Consider the following 19,986-nt stretch of genomic DNA (forward strand, 5'->3'; position numbering starts at 1 on the left):
AATACAGTACAGGTGCAGGCTGTAAAATACAAAAACAAAGATGCTGAAAGAGACAGAGACAGGTGGTAACCCTCTGTGGGTTCATCACTATGAGTGATCCATTCCACATGTTGTAGTCATTTGATCTTTGTTAACATAAAAATGTTGATAAGAGCAGCTTTAACTAACAATGATTTGCACCAATAGTCGTAAATACATTAGCATAGTGATTCTCAGTTTGTTTCAGGCTTGATCTATCCATATTTATATTCACTGGAACATCACCACACAATGATGACCCACTATTGATCCAATATCTTCAAAACCACCACTGTCATGGGTTTCGTGTGTCCATGTTGCTGTATATAAAGCAATTATACTTTAAGATCAGATTCTAAAACAACTAACCGTTTACTGTTATTGGATTTTGTGTGGGGAGTTTTGTGCTCTTCAAAACTTTTTTAAAAGCCTTGTTTTGCATAAAATCTTCTATTTTGGATACTGGAAGTCATTGTCTTGTAGGTAATGGGTTAGGGTAATATTTATTTATTTTTTTTCTATTTTTAAATTTTTTTTTTTCTCTCCTATTCATTTTTCCATCTGCCTAGACTGAAACCAAACTGTCATGACTTCCTTCCATCAGGAGAAACATTGATTTCAGCTCAGCAGGGATCATGCAAAACAGCCTGTCATTAAAATCATAATTAGAACTTAGAAATGGCACATGGGTGTTCAGAAATGGCATATGAGGGTTCAACTCTGTGGCGAACTGAAAATCACTGGAAACTATTAAACTTGCACTTGAGTCTTACACTCCCAAACAAAACATGTCTGATCCCGGTTGTGACATCTCGTACAACGTGAGGTGAGAGCTAAACGCAGCGTCATGTCTGCTGAAGCTGTATCTTTCCAGCATTAGATTGAGTTTCTCTGTATTTCTATTTAACTCTAGAAATACACTAAATACATTCTTCAGTCTGTCTTGTTTCATCCTGTTTAGTGACCCCAAAAAAAAAGATATATTTAGATGTTAAAACTTGTAGTTCTATGTGATATTCAAGTTAGTTTTATTATGACAGGTAAAAACAAAATCAAAACATGTCAGTGTCCTTTGTGACTTATTTTTCAATGTCAAGGGCATTCATTCTTTTCCATCTGAGGGTCACTGCTGTGCATCATCACCGTCATCTATTCTCACACAAATATCAAACTCAAACGTCACTTTAACTCTGACAATCCTCAAACTCCCCCATCAGTCGTGAAGTCCATTTCAAATGCACAATAACAAACACACACACACACACACATACACACACACACACACTCTGCCCTCTCCCTGTCCCCAGCCCTGGTTGCCTAGGAGACAGCTGAGACGGGGACCCCATCTCATTACACACCAATAGAGCTGTGTGACTGGCTGGAAGAGGAAGCCTGGGATCTTTATCGCCATCTAGCAACCAAAACAGAGAAAGACATTTCATTTTTTCAACGCCAAGATTCTGCCTAGTAACCCAATATGCTGACTTCTCCTGGCGCCAAGATCCAGCCCTGAATTCCTAATGAGATACATCGCATTGTGAGGCTTTACATGAGACACGGATAAAAAGTTTTATATGGGCCATTAGTCAGATAGTAACAGTCAGTGATAATCAGTGATTTATTGTACAAAATGTGTGGGGTTTTTTCAAATGCAGTCAGGCTGATTAAGCTTGTGGCTGAGCAAATGATCACACTTAAAAGAGTGATGATACATCAAGAGATAAATTATAAAAACATGTTTCTGTCTGAACAGTAACTAAGTACATTTACTCTGCTACTGTTTTTTACAGTTTCTGATTTTACATGTAAATTATATGATTAGCTTTAAAAAATATGCAGAACTATTATAAACTACACAGCTGTATATAAAGGTGTATACAGTATAAAACGGTTAAAAGTAGATCAGCAGCTACAACATTAAAGTCGTGTTTATATGTGAACGCATCAATAATTATTATTCAATCATGTAATTACATAAAACTCACAGGGCCATTCTAGAAAGAAAAAAAACCTTTCATACTTTAAACACATTCTCTTGCCAGTGCTTCTCTGGTTTTGCTTCCTTTAAAGTTGTAATCCCCTATTTTTATTTGTAATAGAGTATTTTATTGTGTTATCACTACTTTTACTTAAGTACATGATCTGAATACTTCTTCCACCACTGCTACTCATTCATTATATTTCTGTACTGTACTACATATCATAAAGATCTTATGAGGTTTATAGGACACAATTTTACATTTAATTAATTGGGGTCCATGGTCCAATGCAAATCTTCTTTGACAGAGGAAGATAAAGGATAAAAATTGAACCCCTCCACTACAAAGTAGTCAAATGAGAATCAGCCGGTTGCCTCTCAGCATCTGCTCATCTATGAACTTGTCATAATTCATGTTAATTACATCCCCATATAGGTGTCAGAAGATTATGAGAGTGGTGACTTCATAGGACACCAGTTGAGATTTGGTGGATTACTTCACAATCCAACGGCTTGTTAGATTCTAGACAACAACAGAATTACTGTAAATTTCCTGCAAGTTGAAAAGAGATTCTGTAGTTTATAGAGTGGTAGAAGGTTTTCAGAAAGCAGCGACACCATGATGTAAAAATATTCTACAGTAAATGTCCTTAAAGTATCAGATATAAACTTTGTTGTTTGTACTTTGTTATGCAGTAAAATTGTTCCTGTAGATGATATTATTTATTCATTATTATGGCTGCATTACTGTCTGAGCAGCATTTTAATGTAGCTGGTGGAGGTGAAGCTAATTATAACTACTTTGTGACTATTGACTAGTTTAATCAGTCACGGTTCATTATGTTTTATAAAAAGATTATATGACTTGTGTCGACTTTAACATGTACTAAGTAACTAGTTAATACAGCTTTCAAATAAATATAGTAGAGTAAAAAGTAGAATAGTATTAGAAGTATAAAGTGACATAAAGATAAATTCTGCCTTGTTGGATTAAAGTTTGATTTTCTTACCCCACATACAGTATGTACAGTATGGTATATATAGTTTGGTTTTTATACATGCAGCCCCTCCTCAGAACACCACACACAATCCCAGACAGTTGCTCTTGAATATACTATAGTTTATTAATTCTAATCGATGTGTTCTATTAAATATTAAAAACATCAAGTAAAAATGGCCACATATATACACAGCAGCAGAAGCAGGAGTTAGGGCTGAACTGAGCAGGACACTGTTGTGCTTTTAATTTCTACTTGGCCTGGGACAAAACATAGATAATCCTTGAGCTACACACATCGTACGTGAAACGAAGCCACAGACACACTCGAGTGTTAACCTGTCTCTATGTTAACGGTTCTAGATAGATACCCTATTCACCATAATGTGTTGAGTGCAGTTAGGAATGTCATCACATGTATTTTATAGTGTTACCAACAAACATTATACTCTGTGCCTCCTCAAGGGCAGGAAACCAGCTTTGTTGTCCACAGGCCACAATTCTCAGGCCACTGTTGCTATTTTTATCAGCCAAATAGGATTTGTTGTACATTTTTCTAGCACCAAATCATGGTTTGTAGCTAAATTAAGATTTTAGCAGAGTAGACACATTTGGCCTGGTGTTACTTTCCCACCCTGTCAACGTCTGATTGATGTACAGTAAATCTTTGCATCTAAAGAAAGTTGAGGTTTCTACAATTTCAGTCCATACCTCAATATCATCTAGTGATATTCATGCACAGGTGAAATTAAAGCGTCTATGCACTGCACCTATTTTAAATGTGAACAATCCATCATTTAAATCATCACATAAATCCACATCTTTTTGTCCAGCAAGACAAATGACCTCTGTCTGTTTAACATTCTCCTCTGGTCCAAAGGATGCACTATAGTTGACCCCACCTGAAGCATAGTATTGTCATTTAAATGTAGATATAGGCAAGGGTGATTGGAGCTAACACAACAGATCAAAAAAGAGATAGCACATATACAGGACACTTGTAACAAAGATCAACATAGAAATAAAAGACAAGTATCAAGAACTGAACTCCTTCATATGGTAACACAAGATATGGCATATACTGTAGAACTGAGTCTAATGAAACTATTAATTTTGCCTTGAAAGAAAAAGATCTGCAAACACTAACTGTGGTGTGGTGGTGATATACTGAAGGTCTTTGTAAACATTCTATGTTCTAGGCCTCCGATTCGGATTGGTCGGTGGCGACGCTGCCGTTCAACTCGCCCAGTCCTGATTGCTCCTGAATGTCAGTCATCTCCCCGACAATGAAGGTGGGCTCCCCTCCTTTGCTGTTGGCCGAGCAGCTGTCCTGCTGCTTGGCTGCCTGGTTGGCCAGGGTGGGCTCCTCATCCAGCCTGCTGGAGATGGACCAGTAGAGGTGAGCGTCGAGTCTGGCTGCAGCCAATGAGAGCTCTCGTGCTGAGCAGGAGGGCGTGTCCACCTTAGGGGAGGGGAAACATGAGAGCTGGTAAAAATCACTAAACCCTCAATTTAGATGTCTATTTGATGATATTAGCGTTACCAATGTTGGTCGGTCAGTCCCCCACTTTGGTTATTTGATAGATCGTCGTAAAAATTTGGTAGAGACATTCATGGTCCCCAGAGGATGAATCTTAATGACTTTTCTTCTACTACCAACAAGAGGATGACATTTTTGGATTTTGTTAAAATATCTTAACACCTATTAAACTCAGGAAGAATTATAATAACTTAGCTTTTCACCTTGCACCATCATCAGGTCAACATTTCCATTTGTCCAACACTTCAGTTTATGACCAAATATCTGCAAAACTAATGACAGTCCAAATACCCTCATTGTGAACATGGTAAGCGTTCTAGCTGCTAAACATCCACATGTTAGCATTGCCATTGTGAGCATGTTAGCATGCTGAAGTTTGCATTTAGCTCAAAAGCGCCACTGTTGGACAACGGCAACGCAAAGCCGAACAGAGCCACTACAGTTAAATTGTTGAATTTACGTTGTAAGTGAACGCATCTTTGTTCCATCTGACTCATTTATTTCTACAACTCTGGCTGCATCTATGGTAAATTATACAGTGCCCTGTCATCTCTGTTTAGGTGCTCAATGGAATATGAATGGGATCATTTTTAACTACAGTTGAAACCGTTTTCAAAAGGGATCAGACATCCCAAGACGTTGTGTGCATGTGTTTAAAGACTCATCTTGGGATGGGAATTGCAAACTAGTTAGGGCTCTAAAAGCTTTGGTATGTGGCACTGGTTCACGCTGTGTACAGTGCTTGTCCCTACAAAAATAAACATGATATAAATACTGTAGTCAGAGTTCCTACATTTCCCAGCATGCCTTTTTAGCAACCCCAAGAGAATGTGAGGATTCAGCTGCTGGTTACACATGTAGGTGGAGACAGGAATAGGGAAAACAAAGCAAGAGTTGTTCCAGTTTTTCTTGCAGAGTCCATTCTTGTCTTGTGTCGATAAATTTTTAACAACAGTGCAAAATGGCAGAAAGAAGCCAGTGGTGTTTGATTCTGATGGACTGGGGCCAAAATCTGACATTTGTGCTGATGTTTGAAATGTTTGACACATTTTTTTACTTCCAAACTCCATTGTGCTATTATCTGAACACTGTGTCATGTAGTCTTTGTCTAGAAGTGAGGAAAATCCCACAGACTGACCCAGACAGACAAGGCACACCGCCAACAGAATACATACTTATGTTAACAGCAATCAAGAGTTACAGTTTTCCTTGAAAAACATTCATAAAAACTGTTAAATTCTTCATTAACACACTCTCAGAAGACTTCAGATAATACAAAGACTTAGTCACAAAATATTGAATTATTATTATATATTAAAATTTTTGTCCCTGACATGGAGTGAGTCATCATGGTTTGATTCCTATTTCATATCGGACAGCTCACCCAGGTTGCGAAATCAAACAACCCCTATAATTAGCCTCCAGTGAGCCTGCATCACAGCTCCAGCTTCGAGAGACGTTACCTCAAACGTGTGATGAAAGGCTCCGTAGTCAATGTCAAAGAAACCCTCTGCCAGAGACATCATCGGGCTGAACCTGTGACCCCACAACACCTCCTCCGCTAGATAGGAGCTCCTCGCCTGGCACGTCATCCCTGCACACACACACACACACACACACACACACACACAAAACATTAATTCATAATACACATTATGCCTGAGCACACTTATTCAGCCCCTTGGTTTATATTCAAGAGGAAATAACTAAGATTGTCTGCGCTTAGATGTGGCAGAAAGTCAAAGCACCACACCTAAAACTCCGATGCAGTTATAATTAATTTACCCATTTAGACACAAACAATATAATTGGCAAGCTGTCTTTACATGAATATTCTCTGCGGCAGAGTTATGACTGTCAGCTATTTCTTTGTAACTCTCCACAGCACTCTGACTAAGGGAATCAATATACGGAGTGGGCAGAGAGAGGCCACCTTTACCTCATGGAGACGCATCATGAATAGCGCTGATACACTGAATTCTTGCCAGACAGTGAGGAACAGTTGAGTATATTATCCTCTCAAAATGAATTTGACATAGGCGATATGAAATGGGGATAAAGGAAAAGAGATAAGCACGGCCTGTCCAAATCCGTCCATACAGTCCCTACAGCTGCCTGGCTACTTGTTCCTAAAAGTTTAGATTTGTAGTTCTCGGACAGTAAAACAAGTAAAAGTCAATTCAGTCAACAATATGAAATATATCCATGAATACAACAAATGTGTTAAACTCAACTTCTAAATATGTCATCTCTGAGGGCATCCATGAGCAGAGATTGTGTGTTTCCCATCTGGTGTGAATGATTTTCCCACTCAACATACTGTAAATACAGAGCTCCTCAAGTTTTGATAAATATGGTTTAAAAAAAAACTCTTGAGAGTTGGGAGTGTTTTGAGCTTCAAAAATCCAAAGCCATAGCAAAGTTATAAGCAAGTAAAACACATTCACATTTTACGCAGTTGACTGATGCCTTGCTCAAGGGCAGATGAGCGTTCAGTCCAACAAAAAACTGCAGCTCTACACTCCTCTACATCCTGGAAGAGGAATTTCATTTTCTAATGGATAGTTTCAAAGAGTGTGCCTCATGAAAAACAGTGATGATATTACTGTAATATCAGATAGTTATATGCATCTGCAAGATTAATATCCTAATGCTCATTTCTAGATGTTGCAGCCAAACATGCATTTACAATATAGAGGCCATTGGATCTTTATAATCAAATTAAATTGCAAGGTATTACTTTCCATACAATATGATGTTTTAACAGTTTTTTTTTGTTTTTTTTACAAATTTAAACTTAAAAAAACTAAATGAATTGTATAAAACGCTCAAGTAATAAAATATTGTTTATGGTATTATTTTTGTAGCTTGTACCCTCATAAATTTTGAAATGGAATCTTAATCAGTTCAATATAGCTACATTTGTTTTTGTCACTATTTGCAGTGAGTCACGGTGTATTCACTCCCTGCACAGTGATTTTTAGCAGCACATGGTTTCCCATTGCCCTCATTTTCATTTCATATGCAAACATGGAAATGTATTCCTGCTCACTCATGATTATTTTATCTATCTTGCGCACAAAATTACCAGATTTAATTATGTACATATAGTATTTTAAGATTACTTACCCATCACCTTAAGCAAATCTAAAAGTTCCTCTTTATCTCACTAATTTCTCATTTAAATAATACTGGTCACGTTTTAACATGGAGCACTGAGGATAGTGATTTACCAGAGACAGATTAACAATTTTGTGTGTAAAAATTTTCGTTTGTGTTCTCATTACTTTACAAGTATGTTTAACCCATTCCTCACCGGTGGCCTCCACCATTCCCTCCAGGATGACCACGATCTCAAAGTCCTCCTTCTCCAGCTGGGCCTGGGACATGTCCCAGAAGGGTGAATGTGCGTCAATCTCATGGGAGATCACCAGCGGCGAGACGAGGAAGAGGCGATCATCGCCTGTCTCAAAGCCCACGCTGATGTCCGTCTGGTCCAGAGGGATAAACTCGCCTGAGGGAGACGAGAACATGGGAGGTGAGGAAAAGGAAAGGAGGAGAAAGAGTTCAGATGAGAGATTTTCTTTATCGAAAAATACAGTTCGAAACAACAATCACATCGAATTTAAAGGGAAGATTCTCCTGATTGGTTCGTAACGCTATAAATCTTGACTATCTTAAAGCAGGTAAACACAAAATCTGCTTAAGTGAAGGTAGAATTACTGATTTTATAATATTTATAATTATATGCTCAAAAATGGAATATATATATTAAAACACTCCTGGTAGCTGCCATAGTGGCAGCAATGGTAGCAGTACAAGTTGTAGTTGTAGAAATCACATCATTATTGGTGTTGTCTGGCAGTCTCACCTTCCTGAGTCTGTTTGGACTTGATGAGCTTGGCCCTCATGTTGGCCCCTACAATATGGGAGCTGCGCAGGTCACCAACTCTGAACATCAGACAGAGCTTGTCGTCCCTCAGGGAGATGACGGCATGTTTGGAGAACACCAGCGTCTCGGCTCGTTTGTTGGGCTGTGAGATCTTCACGAACATACAGCCGACCTGAATGGGAGGGAGGCGAGGGAGGGGGTGGGGGTGGGGTGTGAAACTGAGGCTCTGTTCAAAACTTGGAGAGATATTTACACTAATTGGAAAAGCAGAGGATTATAGGAAAATGAATGACATCTCTTGTTATTCAGTGTTCATAATGAACGTCAGCTAAATAGCCGAACAGTCCTGATGTAGACTGAACAGCTGGGATACATTCATTGTGAGAGCTGAACGCAGGCTAAGTTTGTTTGTTTTTTTCAATAGAGCCTGCTATTTCCAGTTTTCAATGTTTAAAACAACAGTGACACTTGAATTAACCTCAGACTCAATCATTTTTTAATATGCATAGTACAACAGCCCACATTTCCATCAGTTGCTAATATGGCATGTTTCCAGCTCACAAACATGCATAAACATGATCCTGCCTGGACGTCAATGTGTGGATGCGTCCTCATCAAAAGAGTGCTTACTTGGTGCGAAAAAATCAAGCTCCATTAGCACTTTCAAAGTATCTATTCGTTTGTAGCAAGAATACCATCTGCATTGAATTAATGTCGTTTGGTCTGCATAGTTTCATGCATTCACTCCTCTCTCTAGGCGCAAGAAAAAAAATGTATGTACTTTTTTAGGTTTGATTTACCTGAAGTGACAGGAGGCCTCTTTCTGATCAAACACTCTCGAGTCAAACGGTATCTACATGTCCTTTTTTAATTTTATTTTATCTTATTTATGCGCCTTTCAGAGAGGTGGAGCATTGCCCAATGAAATTAGATAATTTGAAGTTTTGACTGAGAATCTGACAGACAGTTTTTTTGTTTTATTTTTTTTTTCAAACTGACCTACTAATGTGCTTTATACAGTCAGTATTCAAGTTCTCGCCAAGGTCGGCATCATTCAGTGTCAGTATGACAAAGACAGGTTTTATATTAGCGATACTAAGATTATGGAATACAGACTTCACCATGACATGAATTTTAATTTATATTTCATTATCATAATATGCTAGAGTAATGTTTTCAAATTAGTTAAATGTGGAAATAAGTCTGCACAAATCACCACACATGATTATATCCTGTAATTTTAGGTTTCATAACAGAAAATTTTAACATTTGATTTAAAATTTAATCTGTACATTAAATTCTCAAAGTTTTCTAGTCGCAAATAAAAAACACTATACTATACTAATACTATAAAAAAAAATACAATCTAAGATGCAGGAAGCGTATTTTATTTTCACAATAAAACATAAAAATCTTTTTTATCACCAAATTACTGTATCTTTAAAATCATCACAGTGCTGTATCTACAAACTAGTCTTAACTGTCATTTTCACTGTTACTGACCAGCAATGGTTTCTACCTGCCCCAGTGCTCACCATGAAGGCGTTGACCATTGATCCCAGTATGGCTTGCAGAAGCAGCAGCATCGTGCCCACTGGACATTGGTCAGTGATGACACGGTGGCCGTAGCCAATGGTGGTCTCTGTCTCGATGGAGAAGAGGAAGGCCGAGATGAAGCCGTTGACGTTGTTGACGCACGGCGTCCACGTCTCGTCCTCCAGATGGTCCAGATCACCCCTTGGGAAGAAAAGGAGGAGAATGTGAGAGAAAGGGGAGGTGGGAGGGTGACAACGTGGGTGTCAAGAGGGAAAAAATAGACAGAGGGCGAGAAGATTTATATCTTTAGAATGGAGGCGCAGAAATACACAGTATGTACGACGAGACGACTCAGCTCTGCCTTTATATACTACCTCCTTTCAGCTAATTCTTATGATAAGAAGTAATCCAATTCATCATATTTAAACATAATGATTAACCTAACATTCAAGATGTCACTTTTTCTTAATGCAGCGAAAACCTACTTTTCCAACATATATCATCAGGTATCATCCGTTCTGCTGCGACACAAAGAGTCTGCAGAATTTTCTTCCAAACACACACTACACTGGCAAACATCCCCGATTATCACAGCTTCAGCCAGACAGGGAGGGCTAATTAATGAAAGTGGCGTTAAGTATTTTATATAATCTATGACTTTTATTGACCTGCGTCGGTGACCAAGGAATTGCAGCAACACCGACAGCTTTCTGGCACCGCTTATGGTGGCCTGTAATTGATATAAAAAGGTCACGATTTTACGAGACGAATACGTTAGCTAATTAGAGTGGGGATCCAGCAGACACATCTAGTGAGGACGTAACACATCAAGATAAAATACACTGTAATATTAATACTGCTTTGTCATCTGCTTTTTTTGGCTGAAAAATGGGGCTTTTTAAGCCTTCGTTGCAGAAATGTCTTGTAGCGCTGGTCCCTCGCTCGCAGCATCATCTTCATCTCTGAGCTGTTAAAAAAAGGATGGAGCCGCCTCGTGGTGATTTCCTTAAAGGAAGAGTTTGACAGTTTGAGAAATATAGTTACATGGAAGGATTGATACCCCTCTCGTATGTTTCTGTTAAATATGTTTAAGCCACAGCTGAAGTTAGCACAAAGGACTCCTGCATAGCTCAGGCCCAAAGACATCCAAATAAATATACTTCTATCCTCATGTACCTTACCTGCAGTAGGCTATGAGGTACCAGATGGCCCCGAAGAAGAGCCACGTCACAGCGTAGGCCATGACGAAGACGAAGAGTGAGCAGCGCCAGTTGAGGTCCACCAGCGTGGTGAAGATGTCGGTCAGGTAGCGGTAAGTCTCCCGCATGTTACCGTGCTGCACATTGCATCGACCGTTTTTCTCCACATAGCGCTGCCTCTTACGCCGAGTCCGGGCTGGTGAAAAAGACACGGCAACAGAATTTGCTCAGAGAACCCCACAGAGTTAGACATGTAAAAATATGGAAGCTGGAGAAATGTGAGATCTCGCTCTTCAGGAAAACACCTGCAGCAACAGTACTTTTCTATATTTGAAGCAGGATTGTTGAAGACGAATCTTCATAGGCATCTCAGTTTCACAACCCTGGTTTCTAAGGAACCCTTTCAAAAACCCCTCAGAGTACTTCAAAAACACGTACGCCTTTCTAAAGTTTTGCTCTTTGAAGCTACAACTCTGACTGCAGTCAAAGGTCGTGAGTTGAATGAAGTCACATAGAGAGATTGGAGGATAAACACAGGAAGGTGCCAGGGGACAAAACTACTTGGAGAGATACAGCGTTAGGCTGGTGAAGACGGGATAACAGAAATGAAGACAGACAGGTGAGGAAAAGAACGCAGATGAAGTGCGACGGGACAGGTCATCAAACACTGAGGAGAGAAAAGTTACAACACTGGACTTTAGTTACTTGACAACCCTGAAGGCAATATATAATTCTTTTTTTTCTTTGTAGAGTCTTTTTTACTGTGTGTGCACTCGGCCAGAACTCTCAGGACACAGGGAAAACACAAAACTATTCTGGTGTTTTGTCACTTACACTGACAACAATAATGGATATCCTTTACTGTGAAGCTAAATCAATAGCTAAAGGAATAGTTTAGCCCTAAATGTCAGTCTTACTGCCTTTTCTATGATACATTTCTTTCTGTATGTTCATATTTTGTGGTATAAACACACAAAAACAACAAATATCTTAACAACCAAAGGGGCACAGAAATATCACATTGACCTAGTTCTTTCATTAACAGTATTTTTAGGTTTTAATTCAGAAAGATGAACAAATAGGAAGGGAAACTGGAGCAAACAAAGAGCAGAGCTACTGGAGAGGCCTAATGAAAAAAGATGCGCATGACTGTCAAAGTCGCTGAGGGGTGAAGCACCGCAGCACGGTCCAAATTACAGGAGATTCACAATCATTGCAAGCGAGATGGGGAGGAGAAACAGGTGCACAGGTTCAGCTGATACCCAGTATGTGTGCGTGGATGTTGATCCAGAGTCCCAATCTCTGGAGAAGTTAAATAAATACTAATAATGATGTACTTGCAAGATGAGCAGATTTAAATGAAGTGACTAGAAAGCAGTCATGAGATTTTACAGACATTTATTCTATCATTAAATAGGTTCACTGTCTTTGCCCTGAAATGGAGGGCCATCCAAGACAGGAAGTCCCATTCAGGGTCACTCACCCCAGCCGAATCGACCCCTCTCCTTCTCCGTCCCCTGGGTCTTCTTCCTGTGCTGATTGGCTTGGGCCTCTCTCTCAGCCAGTTTGGCCTGGAATGACCTGCTGACCTTGGCCAAGGGCGGAGGGGACGGTGCTGTCTCTGTGGTTACGACGTGGCCCAGCTCCTCTGATAGATTAAAGACTCCCGTGGAGGCTGTGGCCTCAGTGGCCACCTCCACTTCTTCCCCTTCCCCCTTCTCCTCCACGGGGAGCGAGAGGGAATCTGGGCGAGAGGGGAAGACCGAGTTCTCCAGTGCCATGGCCCGTGTGTTTGTGTGTGTGTGTGTGTGTGTGTGTTTGTGTGTGTGTGTGTCAAGTGTATTAGTGTGTTATTGATATCCTCCCTATGGCAGACTCTGTCCAGTGGCTATTGATTGGAACATTTGTTTGCTTGACTGAAGCCTAGAATAGAGAAGAACATGATTATCGAATGCAGTCATGAAATTGATTAGCTGTTTTGCAGTCACAGTTATTCACTGACAAACAGTGACACTTTTCAGCTCCTATGTCCCTTTAATTTCTCTCAAGTTTTTCTTTAACATATTAACAAAGCCTATATGTTGCTTGCCATGCAGATTTGACTTCCTGTCTCTGACTGTTTCATCATTTCACCCCTTTTAAAAACAAACTGAGAACAACATGAAAAAGGAGATCACAGTTTTGAGGTTGATCTTACATAGTTTTCTAACTGTTAGAATTAGACATGAAGAAGAATGGAGCATAAATATGCAAGAGAGATATACTAATCCTGGAGCAGAATGTGGTATATACACATTAGAGTCACTTTCACTCTTTTGCATGTATGCCTTGGGGTTGGTGTGTGTGGCCCATGCATGTGTATGTGTGTGTTGTGTAAGTGCGCTTACTGCTATGTTAAATGTAGTGGATTTATACTACAGGCCTGCTGAGATTTCTTACATAAGTCCCACAGTGTAAGTGTAAGAAACAGAGTTAAATATGTATGTGGGCAGTGAGACATTGTGTCTCTGAAATATTTGCACAGTAAAATGGAGTCCTAGACCTCTGTAGCCTTGGATGATGTGCGTCCATTTGGACAATTAGCGGATGGACGCAAGAGGAGACTGATGGTGACAATCAAGATGACGCACTACGCCTGATGGATGGATCCGAAATAGCCTCTGTTAAGGAGAGTCTGTTAGCCAGCCGACAAGCTACAAAAACCATAAGCCTAAGATTGTGGATTAACGTCAGGCAGCTGGGAATGAACATAATCTTACCTGCTCAGTGTAGCAACTTGTAGATGTATAAGACCTCGATTGGACAGATGTTGTATCATAAGAAAAATGAAAATCTGGTCCAAGAACGAACCGGGATTTGCAACCTTGGTTCGATGACACCCATTTCTGGTGTTTACCAGCGACGCAGCATCAGTCCACTCCAGTTCGCTTTTTTCCACGAAAACAAAGACCACCTCGATCCGACCACTCAGCATTCACAGTAAATAAAAACGGGAACAGCCCATCCACTGAATGATCAAGCATAAAAGATAAAGACCCCGGCAAAAACAGTTCTAGTCAAAATGATTACGGCGTTTGGAGAACATGTGTCGGACAGGAGACGTACGAAATGGTGGCAACAGGATAACCCGGCAGCGCGGGGAGCTCCATCATTTGTGCATCTGATGGAGTCAGTCAGGTGTGGAGCCACTGAGCGGCAGAGGATGCTGTCATCAGCCCAGCCCCTATCAACCCTGCCTGCCTCAGACCCTTGTCATTTCCACAACAGAAGGGACGCTCGTCTCCCTCCTCTGAGTGACTGTCAGACCCTCAGTATCTGCACACAGTTCAGACATGAGGAAATGCAAAGGCCTTATATACGGAAGCGTAATACATAGAATTGATAAATACATTTTTTTCCCTTTTTCTGAATTAATTAGATTCATATGTCAGAATTCTGAGATTTTTTTATGGGGAAAAAAACAGTTCTTGTTTTTGAGGAGATTATTATCTCATATATTTGACATAATAATCTCATTAATTCAGAAAAACAGGACAAGCATTTTTTTCTCAAGTGAATACATTAAGCTTCCGTAATGAAACAACTTCTGCTGATCTCAGGTAAGTTACATTGTATCATCAGCGGTATCAATGATTTAATTATAATTAGGCTTAAATTCAACATATTTAATAACCGCTGTTCGCCCTCCGGCCTCTAGGAGGTAGTATACGTGTCCCCTGGAGCCGGTGATCGATCCTCCTTTTCCAAGATGTCGGTGTACGGGCCAGTGGTGAAAATTCACCCCGTCGTTGTCGCTTCTATCTGCGACTCTTACGAGCGGAGAAATGAAGGAGCGAGCCGTGTGATTGGAACCCTGTTGGGTAAGTAGAACGTTGACATATTTGTCCTCCACTGGATCGACCGCCTTCGGTTAGGACAGGTGATGGGTCGCTAGCTAATTTTAGCTTGTCTGCTAACGCACGCTGGCATTAGCCTTAGCTGCTATTAGCTACCCAAACAGCTCGCAGCATCACTTGTAACAGCTGGCTGTCCGTTCAAATGATCATGTTGATAAAGACCATGACTATGTGAATCAAGTTTGCCAGATTATCTATCCTGTTATCATTATTTCTGTACGGTTAAGACATATAGCATTGAGCATTGTTATTAGCGTTGATGTTAGCTAGTGCCGATGGTTCGTCATTATCTATCTATCTGTCTATTGGGTGCTACGTAGCTAACAGTGCTAAGTCGACTAAGTATTAATGCTGTTTTTTTAACGTTTAACCTTTTCAGGTACCATTGACAAGCACTCTATTGAGGTGACCAACTGCTTCTCTGTCCCTCACAATGAGTCTGAAGACGAGGTGCGTTTTTGGACTTATTCACAGGATAATGTTATGTTGACGCATTTTTGGTGAATGGACAGTCATTGTTCTGTGGGACATCTCCACATAGAATATTTTTATCAACTCCAGTGGATAATCGTAATGCTACAGCAGCCACGTTACATCACTCTCAAATATTGAATGGACAGAAGAGTTAGATAAGAAATTAAATAATATACATAACTTTTTTTAAACTACACACTTTTTGAACTACAAAGTACATACTTTATGTTGTTGTATTGTTATGGCAGGAGCTTGCCTCATAAGGTAAATACAGTTCTGTGCAAAGGATTAGGCACTGAGTGAAGACAATCCAAAAAACAGGATTTAGTCATATGTTAACTTTATACAACGTGCAGTAAACAGGGAAAAAAAAACATTTATATATATATCAATAATTGGTGTGACCACCCTTTTGTCTTTAAAAACACTACTCTACGTTTGCACAGTTTTGCAGGCAGGTTGTTCCAAGCATCTTGGACAACTTGCTGCAGTTTTTCTGTCAATTTAGGCTGTCTTAGTGACTTCTGTCTCTTTATGTAACCCCAGACTGACTCTTTAGATTGGGGTGCTGTGGGGGTCATGCAGGACCCCTTGTTGTTCTTGTTGCTGAGGATATTTCTTTATGACTGCCTGTATGGATGGTGTTGTTGTGTTGCAAAATGAGTTTGGGAGTGATCAAACGCCTCCCTGAAGGTGGTGTGTGATGGTTATAAAGCTAAACAGCTGAAGTGCCAAGTGCCTAAAACTTTTGCAAAGTACTGTATGTGCTGTAAGGTAGTGAAATTTAACATTGGATATCTCAAAATTTCTTGGAAGATCATGAGTTATCCTGCAAAATATTTTGTAACACCTCAACAATAACTATATTATTGCTGCAGGTCTCCTTCACAACTGAAACATATTCCTTTGGGACGTTCATGTTAGGGAGTGGTAGCTATTTTATATAAGTAAAGTTGCAGAGATAATAATTAATGAGGAAAATGAACATTGTTGAACTGTAGACATTGTAGATATTTTTAGACTTAGATGGCTGCCTCATATTGAATACTATAAAAGAGAGAAAAGGTTTTGTATAAAAGTGGCCATGTGTAAAATTTATCCTCTTTGACAACAGGTGGCTGTGGACATGGAGTTCGCCAAGAACATGTACGAGCTCCACAAGAGGGTTTCCCCCACTGAGGTCATCATCGGCTGGTGCGTCAGTAGATCAGATTTGGAATTTCAAAGTTGGAATTAGAAAGGGGAAAAAAAAAACTTTTTTTCACAACCGTGATCTTTGCTCACAGGTATGCCACAGGTTTTGACATCACAGAACACTCGGTGCTCATTCATGAGTACTACAGCCGTGAGGCCTCCAACCCCATTCACCTGACTGTGGACTCAGCACTGCAGAGTGGCAAGATGAACATCCGCGCTTACGTCAGGTTGGCTGATCTTCACATCAGTGACTCTTTGATTGTGTGATCAACTAAAATTGAGAATGTGTTTGAATGTGCTTGTTTATTTCTTCCACACAGTGCACAGATGGGCGTGCCAGGAAAGACAGTTGGTGTGATGTTCACTCCACTGAGTGTCAAGTATATCTACTATGACACTGAGAGGATAGGCGGTAAGAATATGAAGAATGAATGTGGATAGCTGTATGAAAACAAATGCTTCTTGACTAAATAGCTGTGATCTTTAAATTGTACCTTTTTTTGTTGCGAAGAGAAATATTCAATCTCAGTCTTAACTACAATGTACTCAAAGTTATTGCTAATAATATTTTAGCTAGCCTATGTATTTGCTGTCTCTTTGCTCTCTGTAATACTGTAACTGCCCATATCTGTGTTGCAGTGGACCTTCTGCAGAGGACACGTGTAACTCCCAATCGCACCAAGGGGCTGACCTCTGATCTGTCCCAGGTGGCTGGATCTGCAGCCAGGATACAGGACATGCTAACCACCATGCTTGCATACATTGAAGATGTGCTGGTGAGCATTAAAGATATTGTAATGATAGTGTGACTCAAACCAGGAACCAGGTTTGTGTGTGTGTGTACATATATATATATATATATATGTGTGTGTGTGTGTGTATCTATCTATCTCCAATGATAAAACATTGCCTGCTGCTGTTTGTTTTCCTGGTCATATTCCTGCTATTTAATTTTTTATGAATCAGCTGTCTCTGTGGAGATCATTTGTTAAGTACTTAAGTTTAACACTAACGATGGTTATAATTGTGTTCAATCTGTCTCAGTCTGGCAAAGTGACAGCAGATAACAGCGTGGGCCGTTTCCTGATGGACTTGGTCAACAAGGTGCCGACCATCTCAGCTGAGGACTTTGAGAACATGCTCAATTCCAACATCAACGTAAGTTCTTTTCATCAGCTCCAAAACGACTTCAGCTGCTGCTGGTGGTTGATTTTCCTCTTTAGATTTAGTGCATCTCCTCGTGCCTTCCATTTATGTGCTGCACTAAGGCTTGTTCTTAGCACAGGGAGGGTGTCATTGATTACAGGAAGCACTTAATTAGACTTTGCTTTATGTTGTTAGTTCTCTTCTGGCTCCCTTTCTCATACTACTTTACACATTACATGTTTTAGAAATATAGGAGTAGTTGTTACATCTGTAGGACACTTTTACTGACTGTGTAATCCTTGACTTTTATTTCCTTGTAATACTGTCATGATGTTTTACTCTTAATCTCATTTTACATGACTATGAATAAGACTAATAACAAAATTTCAATGCTCTATTTTCTTGTTGCAGGACCTGTTGATGGTGACCTACCTATCCAACCTGACCCAAGCACAGATTGCTCTAAATGAGAAGTTGGTGCTGCTCTGAGGGGAGTTCTTGAAAGTGATTCATATTTAATTTTTGTACACTTTTTTTTTTTTTTTTGGCTGAGATGAATAAAGATGTTTAACAGTCATATGGTGGTCCTTTCCCTTCCAGGCATTGTCCTCAGTAATTTTGTAATTACAAATAACACAGCTTGGTCTCCACAAATGGCTAATGACTAAAGTTGCTTTTTAGGGCTGCAGTGGATGATAACTTTAATTATCAATCAATTAACCAATAGTTTTTCTCTACTAATCAAATCATTTTGTCTGTAAAACATCATAAAAGTAAAAGGTTTCCATAAATAGTTATCTTGAGCACAAGTTGTCTTACTCATGTCTGGTTTTGTCTGACCTGAAAGTTCCAAATCAAATATATTCAGTTCACTATGATGAAAAAGCTGTAAATGCTCTGTATGTTTCAGTCATTTTCAAGCAAGAAATGTTGAACAATTAACTGATATTAAATTGTTTTTGTTTCAAATAGTTGATTAAAATTCATCTTAATTTACATGACTTGACTGTTCAAGACAGAATTAAGACTAATAACTGGCAGTACATAACAACAGATGTCTTAAGATTTTAATGTAAGACAATCGATTTTTATTAATTCTCTACATAAATATACATTCAAATCAGAAGCAGAAGTAAATCATTCAGGTTGCAAACCCCTTGTGACAGGCCATGCCCGGCCTGAGAAACGTGAAGCTTAGTGCAAAAAGTGGGCATGAGAAAGTCACACAGATCACAGCCGGTCTAGGTAGCTCATGTCAAACTACAGTATCACGAAAAAGCTGCTGTATGATTTCTTCTTGCTGAGTGGTCGCAGGGGTCATCAGGGTTTAGGTTCTGGGTCGGTACCATTCTCAGTTTTGCGTTGGGGGTTCAGCATCTTCTCCAGCGCAGCGTAGCTCTGCACGGCGCGGTCATACACGGAATCCCCGCTTGACTTTGCGATGGCGGCAGCCTGTTCCGGGTAGTAGAGCGAGGTGCTCACTGTCATCAGGGCAGCCGGGTAGATGAGTTTCTTTATCCTTGAGCCCCTGGCGAGCAGTACTCCCAGGACACCGGTAAAGCCAATTACTCCTGCCCGGGGGTAGAAGTCCTTCGGAGGGTTCTTCAGGTAGTCGTAGGTGTCACTCCCACACTGGACGAAACTTTGAACTTTGGGTTTAATTTTATTGTAAGTGCCCTGGCACCAAGTCGTGTATGGCTCCACCACATTCCTGAGGGTGGCGACACTCTGCTCAAGCTGACCGGCTTCGGGCTCCACATACCGAGACTTCTGCTGAGGAGCGGTGTACAGAGACAGTTCATCCAGATGTAACGGGGTGGTTGTCTCTTTTTCTTCGTCACCACCAGCAAAGACGGTGATCGGCAAAAGACTCAAAGTCCCCGGCATTGCACTACCTGTCACCTTCAACATGATCCCTGCGGGCCATGCATTCACTACGGTGTCCGAGGAGAGACATGCATATTCGAGGGGATAATCACTTCGCCTTTCAGATGACTGTTGACAAAACCTTTTTATATGATTTGAAAGTACAATGGCAAGACATCTCAAACTGTATTCGAAAAGTGTGGCTTATAAATTACTATAAATACGCATTAACTATGTTACCATTATT

General features: G+C 40.1%; 3 protein-coding genes across 3 annotated transcripts; 1 reads left to right on the forward strand and 2 right to left on the reverse strand.

Moving 5' to 3' along the window:
- Positions 1 to 3,101: 3,101 nt before the first annotated feature.
- On the reverse strand, positions 3,102 to 14,462 carry kcnj9 (potassium inwardly rectifying channel subfamily J member 9). Its single transcript, XM_023424521.2, has 8 exons — positions 13,920 to 14,462; positions 12,644 to 13,083; positions 11,143 to 11,356; positions 9,961 to 10,162; positions 8,405 to 8,597; positions 7,850 to 8,047; positions 5,997 to 6,127; positions 3,102 to 4,455 (listed from the first exon to the last, which is right to left on the reverse strand). Exons 2-8 carry the CDS (start codon positions 12,939 to 12,941, stop codon positions 4,189 to 4,191), a joined length of 1,503 nt encoding a protein of 500 aa, XP_023280289.1. The 5' UTR covers positions 12,942 to 13,083; positions 13,920 to 14,462; the 3' UTR covers positions 3,102 to 4,188.
- A 407-nt stretch (positions 14,463 to 14,869) lies between these two features.
- Positions 14,870 to 18,842, forward strand: eif3f (eukaryotic translation initiation factor 3, subunit F). The gene is made up of 8 exons (XM_023424514.2): positions 14,870 to 15,020; positions 15,436 to 15,506; positions 16,645 to 16,724; positions 16,817 to 16,954; positions 17,048 to 17,139; positions 17,367 to 17,503; positions 17,772 to 17,885; positions 18,285 to 18,842. Exons 1-8 carry the CDS (start codon positions 14,909 to 14,911, stop codon positions 18,360 to 18,362), a joined length of 822 nt encoding a protein of 273 aa, XP_023280282.1. The 5' UTR covers positions 14,870 to 14,908; the 3' UTR covers positions 18,363 to 18,842.
- An 84-nt stretch (positions 18,843 to 18,926) lies between these two features.
- On the reverse strand, positions 18,927 to 19,807 carry LOC111668441 (MICOS complex subunit MIC26-like). Its single transcript, XM_023424515.2, has one exon. It carries the CDS (start codon positions 19,782 to 19,784, stop codon positions 19,194 to 19,196), a length of 591 nt encoding a protein of 196 aa, XP_023280283.1. The 5' UTR covers positions 19,785 to 19,807; the 3' UTR covers positions 18,927 to 19,193.
- Between the last annotated feature and the right edge of the window lie 179 nt (positions 19,808 to 19,986).

Source organism: Seriola lalandi, unplaced genomic scaffold, assembly GCF_002814215.2.
Source record: "Seriola lalandi dorsalis isolate HSWRI2012SDOR001 ecotype SW California unplaced genomic scaffold, Sedor1 jcf7180002054736, whole genome shotgun sequence".
In the NCBI taxonomy this organism is placed as follows: Eukaryota; Metazoa; Chordata; class Actinopteri; order Carangiformes; family Carangidae; genus Seriola; species Seriola lalandi.